At 45.8% G+C, this 17,801-nt stretch overlaps 1 protein-coding gene across 1 annotated transcript in view; it reads left to right on the top strand.

Moving 5' to 3' along the window:
- Nucleotides 1-38: 38 nt before the first annotated feature.
- The window catches only part of TNFRSF21 (TNF receptor superfamily member 21), a 65,067-nt gene continuing 47,304 nt past the window's right edge, over nucleotides 39-17,801 (top strand). The window contains exon 1 of the mRNA XM_082347618.1: nucleotides 39-529. Within this exon, the coding sequence (XP_082203744.1) occupies nucleotides 443-529 (87 nt within the window). The 5' untranslated portion in view covers nucleotides 39-442. The remainder of the gene's footprint in view (nucleotides 530-17,801) is intronic.

The raw sequence follows: 17,801 nt of genomic DNA, 5'->3' as shown, positions 1-17,801 counted from the left end.
CACGTGTGTCCCCGCGCCCGGCGGCCACCCGACTCATTCCCTCGCCGGCCGGTCTGGGCAGCGGAGGAGGGTGGTTGGCAGCGGCTGGAGGCTTCGCTATGGGAAGTTGTTCCTTCGCTCTCTCGCGCCCAGCCCTCCTCCCTGGTTCTCCGCAGCCGCTGTCGGAGGAGAGCACGGGGAGGCGCGGGTTGCAGCCGCGGCTGCTTCTCCCCGCCCGGGCAGCCGCGCAGCTGGGCAGGTGCTGAGCGCCCCCGGAGCCTCCCTCGCCGCCTCCCTCCTCTGTCGGGCTGTCCGGCTGCCGCAGTGCACATGGGGTGTTGGAGGTAGATGGGCTCCCGGCTCGGGAGGCGGCGGTGGATGCGGCGCTGGGCAGAAGCAGCCGCTGATTCCAGCTGCCGGGGGGCCACGCGCCCCGGGCGCCCTGCGAGCCCCGGGCTCAGCCATGGGGATCTCCGCGAGCAGCAGCACCGCCCCGGCCTCCTGCAGCCGCATCGCCGGAGCCACGATGATCGCGGGCTCCCTTTTCCTGGTGAGACGTCGGGGTTGCTGGGGGCGGAGGGGGTTGGGGGGGAGCCGGGGGCGGCGGCCGCGCGGGAGCAGAAGGCACCGCGCTCCGGGAGCCGGGCGGGTCCCCGGGCCGGGGCTGCGGGGGGGCTGGGGTCCGGCCGGCTGGGTCGGGAGGTTTGCGACCGAGGGAAGGCAACACAGCGGAGGGCTCGGATCGGGTCATTTGGGGGAGCAGTAGGGCTCAGCCGGGACTCCGGCATGAAGGCGAATTGTTTTCCTTGCAGTCTGGCTGCTCCGGGCGAGGTGCGGGAGGTGGCCACCGGGCTTCCTGCGCATTTCAGGGCTTCTCCCCCTCCTCTGCCCCTCCGGGGTCCTCCACCCCCTCCACGCACCCCCACGGCCACCGGCCGCTGTCCCCGCCGCGTGGAGTGGGGCTGGGGCCGCGGGGTGGGCGCCGAGGCTGGCGGCGGCCGCCGCTTTGTTGCAGCTGCAGTGTCATGTCGGGATGCTACCGCAGTGGGAGAGCGCGGGACCTGTGCGCGCCGGCTCCCGAGACCGCCGCGTGCATCCGCGCCTAGCCTTCCGCGCGGGCGCCTCGCCCCTCCCCCACCTCCCCGCCTTGGCTGGGTGGGTCCCGGTTTCGGCACGCCCAAAGAAGAACCCTGAGACCCGCTCTCAGGCGCCTCCAAAGCGCCGGCTCGCAGCCAGGCAGCCAGCGCGTTGGCACTTGTGTGGGGGGAGGGGGAGAGAGCTCTCCATAAAGGAAGCTGAATTTTCTCCAGTCTTTCCTATCCCTCGCTTACCTGTGGCCGGGCAGGTGAGCCTGCAGGGTGAGGCAGCTTCCTCCTTCTGCACTCGGTCTGCTTTCAGCTCCAGGGCGTGCCCTGTAGGTAGTCCTCTCCATCAGTAATCTGGTCAGAGCCTGAAAGCACCTTTGACCCAAAACTTATCCCCAACTTCCCCAGAAGCCTTCCCCTTCTTTGCAAATGTTAAGGGGGATGGGATGAGTTAGGGGGAAGAACATTGATTTAAGATCAAACCCAAGCCACCGTAAGCTTCCTGTGCATATCTTTTTGTCTCCGCAAGGAGGATGGAGATTCTTAGCTAAAGACCGAACAAAAACAAAAAACAAGAGCCTATTTTCATGGCAGGGCTGTGTCAGGGAAAGGCAGGCTTGCTGTCTCCTTCCCGAAAAGGGCTTAATGCCTGGCCAGCCAAGATCTCTTAGATCCCAGGGCATTGCAGTTGCTATGGCCTGGGAATTCATCCTACAGACACTCTGGTTCCCTGTGTGAGGGTGTGTTTTAAAGGGGAAGAGAGAGACTAAAGAAAAGTTTGGTGCTGTTAGCATTTATAATGAGGCAAGTCCCAGTCTTCCTTCAAAGACCCTTTTCTGCCCATTTTATAGAAATGGTGAAGTCAAGATTTTTATCCTTGACACAAGGGTGGTGGATGATGAGTAGTAGAGGGGGAGGGTCTCGTAAAGCAGTGAACCTGGATTGGACAGTCTTGGTGTGGAGAGAAACCCATCGAAGGCCCAGGGAACGTTGACCCTAAGGTGAAGTAGGTCCATCCTTCAGCTGCCTCCTTGTCAGCCTTAGATCTACTACTGTACCCTGCTACGTGCCACCCCACTACATGCCTCTCCAATCCCTCCAACACATCTGATCATCATGCTCCCCATAGAGTCCATTTCTGGATTAAGTCTTAAGTCAGTGCACTATTTCATTGACTTTCCATTTCTGCATGAGATGCTTAAAGTAAGGTCAGAATGTAATCAAAGTGCAGCTTGCTTTAACCTCCGGAGAAAGAGCCCAGCTCCTTTTCCGAAATCATTAAGTCCGGTTGACCTAAAAATTGTGCTCTGGGTTTGCAACTGAAGACTTGAGAATGTAAGTTTGGCTGTCTTTAAAAAAAAAAATGAAATTTACAGTGGAGTTTAGAAGCAATCTCGAGATATTAACTAAAATAAAGAGTCCTTATTCTTCTGCTAATTATGATAGAAAGGTTCCACTTCAGTTCATGGAGTGGCCTAGAGTTGACCCCTTTGTCCTGAAGGGAAACTGACAGGGTGGACCAGGGGTCACCAGGGTGGAGAGGCAATGTCTTTTATTTTTCCCATTCCCGCTCTGCAAGCTCCAGTCCTCAGCCTAGGCATTGTTAGTGTATAAAATGGTGATCTCATGGGACTTCCCTGGCTGTCTAGTGGTTAAGACTCCACGCTCCCAATACAGGGGGCACGGGTTCAATCCCTGGTCAGGGAACTAAGATCTCGCATGCTGCAAGTCACAGCCAAAAAAAAAAAAAAAATGATGACCTCATGACATTGTTATAAGGATTCTTTATCCCACTGGGATTCTTGGCCATGTGAAAGTGACAGACTCCAGGTACTGGAGCTCAGGTAGACACGGAAGCACGCTCAGAACACTACCGGGGCCAGTGGGGAGATAATGCCCTACCCATTCATTGCCGTGAGCTTCAAAAATAATAAACCCAATAAAATGTCTTTTTATTAGGGCTTTCCATCACTCCTCTTCTTTCAAATATCTCCTTTTTTGGGTGACAGTATTTGTTATTGTCATCATTTTTGACTATTTCTTTCTTGTGATGACAGGCTAACTGAAAGAGAACTTACTATAAGCTTTAAAAAAATCTTTATATAATATATAATATGTATATATATAACATATAATATGATTGTTATTATCGTATGTGTCAGGTGCTTTAGAGAGAGTATCTCTCTTACTCCCAACATCTCTGAAGCAGGTGGGATGATTTCCATTTTACAGTTGGGAAAATGGAGGCTGCAAAAACTTCACTGATTGTCCTGGGCCACCCAGCTCCCAAGGGTTGATGGCACTGGGGCTGGGACCCAGGACAACCTGACTCCCTCTCCCGCCTCACGCCTCCCTCCTGTGCCACTCTGCGGGTTTCACAACTCCAGATTGCCTGATGATGAAACGTAATAAGAGAGAAGGCTCACTGGGGGAGAGTTGAGGCTGGTGGTTTGGGTTGTTGCAGGACATTGATGAGAATTACATGAGTGCCTTTGGAGGAGAGTATTTTCACTGCTTGCACTTCTGTTTCTGATGCGTTTATTTTTGTTGTTGGTTTTTTTTTGGCCACACCACGTGGCTTTTTTTTGGCCACACCACATGGCCACACCACCAGGGAAGTCTGAAAGCCCCTGTTTCTGATGCGTTGAGATGTCTGTGTGATATTGGAAACTGAACCACACACTGAAAGGCAAAATATTGCGTGTTTCCGGGCTTCCCTTGTGGCACAGTGGTTGAGAATCCGCCTGCCAATGCAGGGGACATGGGTTCGAGCCCTGGTCCAGGAAGATCCCACATGCCACGGAGCAACTAAGCCCGTGCGCCACAATTACTGAGCCTGTGTGCCACAACTGCTGAAGCCCACACACCTGGAGCCCATGCTCCGCAACAGGAGAGGCCACCGCGATGAGGGGCCCCTGCACCTCAGCGAAGAGTGGCTCCCGCTCGCCGCAGCTGGAGAGAGCCCACGCGCAGCAACGAAGACCCAATGCAGCCAAAAATAAATAAATAAAATATATTTTAAAAAAACCAAAAGACAAAAAAACAATATTGCGTGTTTCAGGCAAAAAGTCTGGAGAGCAGATAAATGAGACCTAAGGTTTGTGCCAATGTTAAGGAATGCCCTAGAAGGGCTTGCCCAGTATGACACAACACACTCAAAGATGTCTCTTGCCCTCAGGGAGTTGCTTTGACTGGACATATAGAATATTGGCAGTGGGACAGTCAGAAGAAGGGAGCCGTAATTGATAAGGGAATGAGGTCTGACATTTTAGAAACCACTAATCTGCACAGATTATGAATTCCAGATAGGACAGTTGCTGTAAGATCCTTCGGCTGTGCTAGTCTAGAAAGTTCCAAGTATGGTGTTTGTCACTGTCTTTGAGACTAGATGTCTAGCTTAATGCCATCTCCTGACCTTTGCTTATCAAAGTTAATTATCTCGTATCTTGGCATTTGACTTTGGCTATTTGACTAGGTCGGTGTGGAGTAGCTGGCTGGAGCTGAAGTCCTGGATGGACTTAGTGACAAGTTCAAGGAGAACTTTAAATTAGAGCTGATGTTATATCCAAAAGATTTTCTCTTTTTTATGTACTTGAACTCCACAATCCTAGAGTGTGAAAACCGGAAGAGAAAACTGGAGGGGTAAAAAGAGCCTGGATTGGGAAAGCAAATTATTTTTTCATGTTGACAAACCTACATTGAGCGCTTACTGTGAGAGGCACTGTGGGAGCCCGGGGATGAATTAGGATTTGGATCTTGCCCCTCAGGCGCAATTTATATGGTGTATAAACGTACATGGCTATCAACAGTGCTGGTTGGGTTTCACGCGTTCAGAAAGAATCAGTGGATGAATGTACTATACTCAAAGTAATACACAAAATGTGATAGATGTTAACGTCTTTAAACTACTTGAAATAATTTTGGCTTTTAGTCTGAAAGTCAGAAGAAGAAACGTCTTCCTACTCTCAGAATCATATCTACTAGCCTTGGTAGGGAAAGTGACTTATGACTCAGAAGAGTAGGGAATGCAGACCTGTCCCGGAAGGCAGGGTTTCTCATGTACCCCGTGAATCTCCCATCCCTGTTGTCAAAATGTATAGAATGAGATCGAGCTTTCTCATCTGAATTCTCATCTCAACTGTTTCTAAAGGCATATGGCTGAATCTGTCTCAGGCCCAGTGTGAAACAAATAAACTAACCTACCGTGTAAAGAAAATACACAGGTGCACCAAATCAGCAAGAAAACGATTCCTTGTCATGGAATGCATGCTACCTTAAGTTGAGAAAGTACACGGGACTAAATCGGCATAGGTCCACCAACCGGCTAGATTACATATTTTAGTGTGGCTAAGTTTGGACAGAGTCTTTCAAGCTGGCTGTGGTTAGCACAGTTAAGGCTGTCTTTTCCAGCACCGTTTGCAGAAGGCCCCTTTCTCCAGGTGGATGGGGTGAGTGGGCGTGGGCTTGCGCTGGCTCCAGCAGGTGCTCTGTGTACCCCTACCGAGCGTAGGCTCAGTCTGCTTGTAGATCAGAAGACATCACATTTCACCTTACACTTGACTCCATCTGTGAGGATGAGAGGTAACGTCTCTTCGGAGATTCCATAGAGAAGTTGCAAATTGGTTTTGTACTCAGCCGGCCCTTTATAAAGCATTCAAACTATAATTGGCTCAAGTAAACTTTATTAATTGTGTGTGTGTGTGTGTGTGTGTGTGTGTGTGTGTGTGTGTGTGTGTGTGTGCGCGTGATGGGAAATGGTCAGATGCATCATCAGATTATTCAGGGGCCAGTGTGAATTGAGTGACTTTTCTTTCTGTCAACTGCCATGCCTTTTTTTCCAGTAAGCACTAACTCTGCTGGCCCTCTTCCCCCAAGCAGGCCTGGCAAACTCCGGTCATGCCAGGTCATCCGGCAACTTCCTGGAAAACTCAGGTGCTTCTCTTCGGTGGCAAGAGTCTCTCATCATCGTCTTTGGGCATGTGCCCGATGACCATTTGGAGCGGATGCAGTCTGGAGCATTAGGCGCAGATATGTGTGTTTGACAGAATGAAAACGGAAGCCGTAATAGGAGTTAACGTGGTCCCCAAATTGAATCCCCATTTAGCGTTAGCGGGACACTGGGCATTATTGTTGCTGGGATAGCAGCTGCTGAGCTTCGATTCTTTAGGAGCGGGGTGAGATCGTGAATAAATACTGGCCTTGCCCCAGTGTTTGTATTTGTCAAATACCAAAAAGTAAACAGGCATCCTAAATTGGCTTGTGTGCTGCCACCTGGCTACTCTGCCACCTCCCATTTCCAGCCTGAGTCCAAGCGGAGAGGAGCCAGGCAGGGATTATAAGTAGGGAGGAACCTGGCAGATGTTTAAGTGTCTGCTGAATGCTCACGAGAGCTGTAGAAACCTGGCGCCCATGGATGTTTAGGCCGTTGCTTGAAAGCAGTGGTGATCTCACTCTTCGTAAGAGCTGCTGAAGGCCTCCAGGAACGGTCCATTCTCCTGGATTCTGGCTCTCTGGAGTTTTTCCACATGTCAGCATCCTGGCCTTGGAGATGATGGATGCTTGCAGTGGTGGGACAGTTGTGCTCAGGGGGTCCTCAAGCAGGGGTGGGATTGGGCAGGACATGGGTGGGGAGTCAGGGCAGTGTGCTCTAGCCCCATCTTCTCTTGAGAATATCTGAAAATTTTGTCCAAGGCTTTGTTCTAAACGAAAAAAACAAAACCAAATTTAAAAAAGAGGGGGCTTCTGGGACTTCCCTGGTGGTCCAGTGATTAAGACTCTGCACTTCCGTTGCAGGGGGCATGGGTTTGATCCCTGGTCAGGGAACTAAGATCCTGCATGCCACAAGACGTGGCCAAAAAGTTAAAAAAAAAAAAAAATAAAATAAAAATAAAAAAGAGGGGGCTTCATAAACAAAGTCACAGCAAGGCTCGAGCTGATCTTGATATAATTTTTTTTTAATTTATTTATTTTATTTATTTTTGGCTGCGTTGGGTCTTCGTTGCTGTGCGTGGGCTTTCTCTAGTTGCGGTGAGTTGGGGCTACTCTTTGTTGTGGTGTGCGGGCTTCTCATTGCGGTGGCTTCTCTTCTTGCGGAGCACGGGCTCTAGGCACATGGGCTTCAGTAGTTGTGGCACGTGGGCTCAGTAGTTGTGGCTCATGGACTCTAGAGTGTAGGCTCAGTAGTTGTGGCACGCGGGCTTAGTTGCTCCGCAGCATGTGGGATTTTCCCGGACCAGGACTCGAACCTGTGTCCCCTGCATTGGCAGGCGGATTCTTAACCACTGAGCCACCAGGGAAGTCCCGATACAATTTTCCATTTGCTCTTTTGCCACCAGGACTGCTTGGTGGCTCTAGTTCTTGGAGCCATTTGCTAATCTGTTTTGGGAGAAGGAGCCTGAGTTGAATGGAAATTCATCCTAAATAGGAGAAAGGAAAGGAGTGAGTTCATGGGTTCTGGAATCAAATGAGCAGCGGCGGCTTCAAGAGGGCTTTGGCCCTGACAGCCCGGAGGGAAGGAATAGTAATGGCTCTTAATATGAATCATCGATGTTGGTATTGTTAAACTTCTATTTATTGAGCATGTACCATTGACATTGTGTTGAATACCTTCTACAAATGATCTCAATAAGACCTTCAAGTCCATGAGGTAGTAGTAGCATTAGCCCCATTTTATAGGAAATGAGGCTTAGGAGAAGTTATGGTCAAGCAATTGTCAACTGCCAGAGAGAGAATTCAGATCTAGGCCAACCTGGCTTCCTACACACTGCTCTTTCTGCCAAGATGTGGGTAGGGCACAAGTAACCTTAATTTACTGGAATTTTGTTTCCCGTTAAAGGAATGCTTTTACCTGAGAGTCGAACATTCTCTTTCCACTGGGGGAACAGTTCTGCTCCACGATGGCATTTGGAAGTTTAGCCTAAAGGGCTGATTATAAAGTAAGAGCAACCTGTGTGTGTGTGTGTGTATTGAAAGGGGAGGGCATGGAGCTATTGGCAAGCATTTTCCTATGGTGTGATTCTGACGAAGAATGGTGCCATGGTTAAGATGGAAAGATACTCTTGCAAATTGAAATGTTATAAATAGGGAATAGACGCTTTGCTTTCCTGCTCCTTGGGTCATTTTGAAAAATATTTGCTTAGTGAGTAACAGTATGACATGGGCTCTGCTTAGCGCGGCAGTTTCAACTCATCCTGAGAACTTGAGGACCTCTTGGGGTGTTTTCTCTGCTGCCAGCCTGATTATTTGTATAGGATCAGTGCATGGGTTTGCCTCATCTGTTATTAGTATTTTCTTTGTTAACTTTTCATTTCAGGTCTCTTAGAAACTGGTTGGGCTCCATGATTTGCATGGTCTTGTATGTGATGCGTTTGTGTGTGGTTTATCACGCTTGTAGTGCTCTCCTAAGCAAGGTTTTCATAGATTGTAGGTGCCGAGTAGACTAGAGAAAGGCATAAGGTGAGAAGAAATGTTATCGTTGGTTCCAGGAAAGAGGTTAGCATTCTGGTTTCCCAAAGAACCCTTTAGAGACAAGACCATAATCTGTTATCAACTTAGGTATGGCCAGTTCAGCATAACCAGGATTAAGAGAGGCAGGAGGATGGGAAGGGGGAAAAATACTCAAAGGCAAATGGTGACAGGTTCCCAGAATAATCTAACTGGTCGTTAGTCACTCCTTGCTCTTCCTTTACTTCTGGAAGTCTATGGCTCTTCTCTCTTTGGTTGAAATCTTGTGTACCTGGTCCAGGAGAAATATCAAATCGGATGAGATTTGGGTATGCTTCCCTCCCCATATGGAATGCTCAGGGCCAGCGTTACTCCATTTCAGCTTCTTACTGACAACAGACAATGTGCTATTCATCTTTGTGTTTCTGGCTCAATGCCCTGACACATAGTAGTTAAGCAATAAATGATTGTTGAATGAATTCCAGAAGGATTTTGCTGTAAACTAACTGTTCATTCATTCTAGACAAGTTAGAGGGTAGTGGGAGCTTGATCTATCTCTCAATACTTTGAGCTACATCTCAAGGGTATTTGAGTTATTAACAAGGAACATTTTATTTATTTATTTATTTATTTATTTATTTATTTATTTTAGCCGCGTTGCACCGCTTGTGGGATCTTAGTTCTGTGACCAGGGATTGAACCTGGGCCCTCGGCAGTGAAAGTACGGAGTCCTAACCACTGGACCGCCAGGGAATTCCCAACAAAGAACATTGTAAACATTAAGCAAGTTGGCAGACTAGAAGAGCCTAGTGGACGTGGACGTCTCTTTATGTGTCTTCCCAATTCATTCTTATTCTTGGATGTTACACAACCATTCATGTACAGCTAAAACTAATATGTACATGCTTGTGCTCTGTGTTTCTTTATGTAGCTACTTTTCTGTGATCTTACAGGGATATATTTCTCATTCATTTAATAAATATTGATGGTTCATCTGTTAAACATCAGGCATTGCTAGACTTTGGGTATGTGATAGTAAAAGGCTATTAATGGGTCCTCCCTCTTGAAGGTTATAGTTTATCAGGGAAGACAGAAGGGTTGATATTTAAGGACTAATCTTCTGAAAGAGCAGAAGCGTGAATATTCCAGTAAGAGGGAGCAGCACGTGGAAGGGCCCAGAGGTAGGAAAGGGCCTACATGTCCAGAGACTGGAAAGAAGCCCATTGTGGTTGGTGCTCAGCGAATAGAGGCAGAGGGAGCACGGACTGAGGTCGAAGAGGTGGGCGGAGGCCAAATTGTACAAGATCTTTAAAGATACGAATATGTCAGGATATCACTCAGAGTACAGTGGGAAGCAGGGTTATATATAATATGGCTTTAATTAGATTTTTTTTTTTAATAGATCACTCTGGCGGTTCTGTGGAAAATGGGTTGGAAAGGAGGAACGTAGATGCAGGAGGCCAGTTGGAACCTTTTGCCATAGTTCAGGGGAAAGATGATGGTTCTGGGGTGGTGGCAGTGAAGATGCGGGGTTACCAGTTAGGTTTGCAAGAGTTTGAAGAGAGTTTCCTGATGGTGAAATACGAGCAGGCAGGTGCAGTGAAAAGGAAGCAGTCATCAAGGCTGGCTCCCTGGCCCCGTGTGGCTTGTGGGATCTTAGTTCCCCGGGGGGCACAGGGGTCGAAATTGTGACCTCCGCAGTGGAAGCTCGGAATCCTAACCACTGGACCGCCAGGGAAATCCCATGACTCTCCGGTTCTTGAGTTGAGTCTTTGATGGTCTGATTCCTTTGAAGGGGAGGCTGGGGAAGGAGTGGGTGGGATTGGGACACCCAAAGTTTGGATGTGAGTTTGAGGTGCTGTGATTTATGTCAGTGCAATCTTCATGCCCGCCAGTTTTTAAGCCCACCTCTTCTCTGGTTGGCAGTGTGTTGAGTCATCCCCCTGTTGTTGGACACTTGGGTTATTGTCATTGTTTTCCTACTGCAGGCGAGCAGCACTGATAGAGCTGTCTCTGTACAGACGAGTTGCTCTTTTTCCTTTTGGGTTGTTCCCAAAAGTGAGGTACATTTGAAGTGTATTCCCCAAAGTGGAATTGCTGGGTCGCAGGAAATGAATGAACCATTTTATGGCTCGTGCTGCGTGTTGCCAGATTGTCTTTAGAAAGACTAAATTCATTAAGAGCATCACCAGGAACCTATAAATGTACCTTCTACCCCACAAGCCTGCCAACATTGAAGTTTCTCATTTTAATTTATTTATGCTGCTTTAATATAGACATGTAAAGGTCCTTGGCTGTGCAAATTTACATTTCAGTAGTTGCTAGGGATATCATCAATTTATCCATGGGATAATTTCCCTTGTAATTATTCTGTCTCAACTATTGAGTGGAATTTGTGTTAACCTCCTTTGCATTAATTCTTTACATTTTCAGTTATAAGCTTTTATTAGCTGTATATGGCATATATTTTTCCAGTCTGCTTTTAATGTTTTTATATTTCATAATGCAAACATTTCTGTTAATTTCTTTTCTTTTTTCTTTTTCTTTCTTTTTTTTTTTTCCAGCCATGCCATGCGGCTTGCAGGATCTTAGTTCTCCGACCAGGGATTGAACCCAGGCCATGGCATTGAAAGTGTGGAGTCCTAACCACTGGACTGCCAGGGAGTTCCCTCAGTTAATTTCTTAAACCTATTTTCTGAGAGTATCAGAAAATGAGAGTACTGTCTTTTGTGTCTGAGAGTATCTTCTTTTTTGTTGTTGATTTTTGTTTTCACAGTCAGACATTGATCTCCTTTTTTTTTTTTTAACATCTTTATTGGAATATAATTGCTTTACAATGGTGTGTTAGTTTCTGCTTTATAACAAAGTGAATCAGCTATACATAAACATATATCCCCATATCTCCTCCCTCTTGCGTCTCCCTCCCACCCTCCCTATCCCACCCTTCTAGGTGGTCGCAAAGCACCGAGCTGATCTCCCTGTGCTATTTGGCTGCTTCCCACTAGCTATCTATTTTACATTTGGTAGTATATATAAGTCCATGCCACTCTCTCACTTCGTCCCAGCTTACCCTTCCCCATCCCTGTGTCCTCAAGTCCATTCTCTACGTCTGTGTCTTTATTTCTAGACATCGATCTCTTTACAGATGGGCTAAATCAACTATTGCTATTACTTTAAATTTTATATTTGATCTTTTTAATGTTGGGTTTATTAACCTTTCTGGAATTCAGCATCATGTTGGTGGTGAGAACTACATCAGTGTGTTCTGCAGAATGTTCATACTCCTAGTGTGAGTAAAGGATTTCATGGTCAAATAAGTTTCACCATTTTCTGCAGCCCTCCCGCTGGGCCTCTTGGAGCCATCATCAGGCTGCCATTAATTGTGCCTCTGCAAGAGAGGGCTCCAATCAGGAGCGCATTTCCTAAACTTTTAGACCAGGGGTTGGTGAACTTTATCTATAAAGAGCTAGATAGTATTTTCGGCCATGTAGACCATGTGACCTCTATGGAAACTACTCAACTCTGCCTCTGTACTTTGAAAGCGGACCTAGGCAATGCCCAGAAGAATGGGTGTGGCTGGGTTCCAAGTAAGCTTGATTTGTGGACACTGAAATTTGAATTTCAAATCATTTTTTTCATGTGTCACAAAATTTTATTCTTCTTTTGATATTTTTTCCCCAACTATTGAAAATGTAAAAGCCGGAGTTTGTTCACCGGTGTTGTAGACCCTAGAATCGTGAACATCTTGTGGGACAAGATCAGGGAATTTCACTCTGCAAAGTGCTGACTTAACTTCTTCTCCCTTTGTCTCCAGTGTACCTACTAGTAACAAATCCTTTCTCCTCTTGTGTTTTCTCATTTGCGGTATAGTAAGTTTATATTCTAAATCTGTTTGGAAACGCCGGTTGGTCCTTGCTTGTCTTTTACCTCCTTGCCATGCAGTCTGTATGTTTTGTTTTGTGTGGGCTCCTAGCCTAGTAGGGTGTGTTTTAGGATTACAGTTTTTCTTTTTTTAATCTAGAGTCTTTGACACACTTATCCAGAATCGGATATTTTCGTGTTTTTTTTTTTTTTTTTTTTGGCCGCACCACACAGCTTGTGGGATCTTAGTTCCCCACCTAGGGGTGATGGAACCCATGCCCTCTGCAGTGAAAGCATGTAGTCCTAACCACTGGACCTCCAGGGAACTCCCGTGTTTTGTTTTGTTTTTTAATAAAAAGGAGGCTACACGTTTATTCTTTAGTTAGTGTTGTAAAAAAACAGGTATTATTCATTATTATTATTTTTTTATTGAATGAAAGATTCTTTAAATTCTGTAGTGCTTTACAATTTTCAAAAGTTTCATACACATGATTCGTATTCGTATGATCCCATAGTGACCCTTTTTCCCCATCCCCATATTGCTTCTCCCCCTTCCCTCTTTCCACTGGTAACCACTAGTTTGTTCTCTATTGGATATTTGTGTTTTAATTGGGGTGTTTTAAAAAGTTGTCTAATCCCAAGGGACTGAAGCTCAACTAGAGTAAAATGATAATAGGAGTGATGATTAAAATAACTAACATTCATGGAGAACGTCCTTGGGTCATGCGTGTTCTACCTGCTTTATGTGTAGTAACAATTAATTGTGAAAACAACCCTAGGATTGTTACCCTATGTATTATTTTTATTGCATTATTATTAAAATTAATTTTTATTTATTTATTTATTTACTTATGGCTGTGTTGGGTCTTCGTTTCTGTGCGAGGGCTTTCTCTAGTTGCGGCAAGCGGGGGCCACTCTTCATCGCGGTGCGTGGGCCTCTCATTATCGCGGCCTCTCATTGCAGAGCACAGGCTCCAGATGCACAGGCTCAGCAATTGTGGCTCACGGGCCTAGCCGCTCCGTGATGTGGGATCTTCCCAGACCAGGGCTCGAACCCGTGTGCCTTGCATTGGCAGGCAGATTCTCAACCACTACGCCACCAGGGAAGCCCTATCTCCATTATGTTAATGAGGAAATGGAGACACAGGTCAAACCACTTCCATACCCTACCCCCCCTCCCCCCTCCCCCCTCCCCCCCCAGCTCCAAATCAGGATCTGGTAGAGCTGGGCTTGCTCAGATGCTTCAGGCTAAATTAGGTTTTGTTTATACTTTCAGGCTGGAGTTGCTGGCCTGGCTGGTGGTGTTAGTTTTGCCTTGGTTTATATGAGGATTCTATAAATTCTTAGTGAGCCCAGAGGCATGTTTCCCCTACACCTTTACCACTGTCTTATTTATAACTTGGCTTCTCCATGTAGGTGGGGTCTTAGCCTATAGAACTAGCCATCGTGATGGATGGAGGGAGATGCGTTTCTGTGGTCCAAGGCCTGAAGGCTGAGTACACACCCTTCTGCATTGTAGGTTCCAGGGAAGACAGCATCTGGGTTAGTTCAGTCTTGCCCATTTTTTTCCCTTTTCCCCTGTGTCCCCTGAGCTTGCCTCCTTCCGGTCCTGTTGTCAGCACATTCTAGCCTCAGCATTCTCTAGATTTGCCAGCTTTAACAGCAGTCCCTGCTTTTGCCCTAGCAACAGAAGGCTTTTTTATATCAGAGAGGATAGCAGGCAGTGCCAGAGCCAACCAAATTTATATAACACAACTGAGAACAGGTCTGTCCGTGCTTTGTAGAAGCTTTATCCCTGGTGCCTTTCTCTTTGTACATTCTTTTTCTTTCTTCAAGTCTAGAGAATTCCCAGCAGTCGGTGTCTTGCGATTACAAATTTAATGTGATGCTGAAAATAAAATGGTCAGAACTTCTGGGGGTGTCTCTACCCTGCCAGGCTTTTGCTGTTTGAGCATCTATTAGTATGTCTTATAGTCACCATCTCAGGAATAACTTGGTTCCCTTTTCTTTGTTATCGTATCCACAGTAGCTGAGATTCCTTCTGATGTACTAGCTTTAGGCAGCGTTAAACAATTGCTCATTTTCCATGAAAAGTGATTGGAATTTGATAGGGAACAAGAATGACATAAACACGTTGTACTTATAAACTGCATGGAATTTTTTCCCCATTTGTTTGAAGGATGACGTCATGCGATAAGAATTGTTAAAGAGAAATAGGCATCAGTATTCTGACATGTATCAGCACATCTGGTGCTTCTTGGTTCCATCTCTGTGCCCCTAGAGTAGAAGTGATATAACAGGACAGGTGTGACGTGTATCACCAAGGTGAGTGTGGAGGCCTTTATAGCTGGTCATTTTAGAGCTACCTCTTCCCTCCTTTGAAATTTGCTTTGTCTTGGGTTTTCCCTTTTAATCACTTCATAAGTATTTATAGTGCTCCCATATCCTGTACAGTTTGGGGTGGTACACTGATATTTGCTCATTTAACCATGATTGGTGGTGAAATAAGTGTCCTAAGTACATGAAATTTTTCAGATAACTAAAGTTGAAACTAAGATGGGACATAGGTGACTTCTGGAGAATAATCTCATTATACTGCTTATAATTCCAAGCACCAAGTTAGTGTAATCTTTTTATGAAATGAAGGGGAGATATTTGAAATTCTTCATTACGTTTGCTTGTCCTCTTAAGCACCACACAGAGCATAATTCTTATAAACCAGTTTTGGTTCTGTTAAAACAGAGTGATATCCTCAGGGGCTTTGGAGGTGAAACTAACTATTTGCCCTTCCACCAAAGGGTGCCAGCCTGCTTTATCTCTTTTGAGTGATGACGGCTACATGGTGGAGGCATTTTGGTTTTCTCTCACTTGCCTTTATATCCATGCTCAGGCCCAGCAACCTCTTCCATCCCCACCCTTTACTTTGCTGCTTCTAATTACTTATGGTCTACAAAGCCATTCATTCATTTAGCCAACAAACCCTTGCCAGTTATACCACACATTGGGTACTATCCTCAAGGACTTGGAGAGCATCAGAATGTAACAGAGAGTCTATTCTTATCCTCATGGAGCTTGTGGTCCAGAGGGGAAGACACACTAAGCAGATGAATGTGTAACTACAAAATGAGGGTAGTCGTATAGGAAAAACAGGAATGAGGGGATGGATAAACAACAAGGTCTTACTGCATAGCACAGGGAACTGTATTCAATATCCTGTGATAAACCATGCTGGAAAAGAATATGAAAAAGGATGTATATATATGTATAACTGAGTCACTTTGCTGGACAGCAGAAATTAACACAACACTGTAAGTCAACTATACTTCAATAAAATAAATTAAAAAAAAATAAAACATTTATTAGCCTAAAAAAATGTATATGAGGGGAGAATATGAGACCAGTTTTAAGTTGGGGAGGGGAGGGCAGGGACGGCATCTCGGAGGAAGTCCTAACTCTGGTAAAGATTTTGCATTCCATCGTAAGTCATGTGGGGGGAGCCATTGAGAATTTTAAGCAGAGGATGGAAGGATCAGATTTGGCGTGTCAGTTGGAATGGGTGTCAAGAAAGGAAGCCACGAACTCCATACTCTTTGCTAGACTCTCCGAGGAGGTATGAGTGTTTCTGTGAGTGAGCTCCTGGTCCCTGAATTTTTTGACATTTCTTTTGACTGCTGAACACAGGTATTGGCAGGCTTTTTTTTTTTTTTCTTTCCTGTAAAGAGCCAGATAGTAAATACTTTAAGGTTGCAGCCATATGGTCTCTCTTGCAACTATCCAACTCTGCTGTTATAGCATGAAAGCAGCCATAGACAATAGCTGAACGAATGCCTAGGTTCCCATAACACTTATTTACAGGAACAGGGGGCAGGTAGTTTGCTGACCCTTGGCTCAGAGGATGCTTTGTTTATCATTTCCATGATCTTCATCACTGAGGTGGTTGAGCAAGGGAGGAAATGCAATCTACGTGGTTGACCCTGGCCTCGAGCTGCTTATAATCATTATGGGAAGATAAATATATACACTGAGGAAGCCATCAACTAACATTACAGGGCAATGTGTCATTAGGCACCAACATGATGAACAGAAGAAACAGGAAATGTGATGAAGAGTTTGCTCATCGGCTTGGAATCTGGGTGTCTAGGAATGGTTGTAAAGGCTTCGTAGAGAAGGTGGAACTTGGTAAACAATCACAGACACCTTGAAGGTTAGAGGTGAATACAACCTAGTCCAACCTGATAATTTTGCAAGCGTGTAAAACCAGGTCCAATGGATCTTAAGGCAGAGTCCGGACAAGAACACAAGTCCTCTGTTCTCTAAATCTTTGCCCAGGTATTCTTTGTATTTCAGGTCTGGTGCTCTCGTAGGCTGAAAATACGTATCTAGTAGATTCATAGTAATAAAGAGGAGAAGGAGTGAGAGGTTCCTAGTTATGGGTTTTATGGAGACTTCTTTGGTCCTTGAAGACAGGGGTTCTCAAAAGACTGAGAGCAGCATGGTTGTAGCTGTCATTTGGGATGAGAAGGAAAGAAAAGGGAAACTGGGGCGTGGAGTGGGAAGGGAAGGAGGCGAATACGGGTTATAGAATGACGCATGTGTACACTGACACATGGACAGAGAAGCAATCTACATGTCCTCAGTAGGAAGAATCTCTAAATTCTTTGCCATGCGCATGTTCAAAGGCATATCCATACTGTTGAAGAGAACTTGACCATTATAAAGAAGGAAGTACCTATGTGTTCAAACATGGAACGATTTCAGTGATGCAGTATTAGAAGGTGAACAAAAGCAAGTCACAGAATGGTGGGTATGGCCTGTCCCCTTTATATACGTAAACCAAAACCAAACCCAAAGTAGCTGAACTGGCCAACTGAAAGCGTGTATGTGTGTTTTATGTGTAAATGCTCAGAAAATGGTCTGGAACGGTGCACGCCAAAATGAACAGTGCGCTTCTCTGGGGATGGGTGGATTTGAGCAGAGACTTAAACATTTCACTCTGTTTCATAATTATTAAAATTGTTACAAGAATGTTTATTTTTGTTATAAAAATAATAATTAAAAAAAGAGCAATATTAAAACAGTAAAAAGTGCCAGGTTGGGTGAGAGGCAGAGGGAAGGGCTCTGACCGTGGACCTGGGCTGTCTCAGAATCATAGGTGATTAGAGCCCGAGGAGGCCCGTCGTGGTTCAGGGGGTCTAAAACTTAGTTGGGGATGAGAATCACTTGGAAAGCTTAACAAGCAAACCAAACCAAACCAAAACAGATTCCTGGCCACACTGCAGAGCCACATGATCTCAGGTGATGGGCTGGGGATGTGGATTTTTAAAAAACTTCTCAGGTAATTCTGATGCTGAGTTTGAGGCCCGAGTCTTTGTTTGAAGCTCTGATTTAGTTTCCCTGCCTCTGTGTCAAGGAGAGAAGTAAGGATCTCGATCA

The sequence above is a fragment of the Balaenoptera borealis genome (assembly GCF_965194805.1).
Source record: "Balaenoptera borealis genome assembly, chromosome: 12".
NCBI classification, from domain to species: Eukaryota; Metazoa; Chordata; class Mammalia; order Artiodactyla; family Balaenopteridae; genus Balaenoptera; species Balaenoptera borealis.
This window is presented reverse-complemented; position numbering and strand designations above follow the sequence as displayed.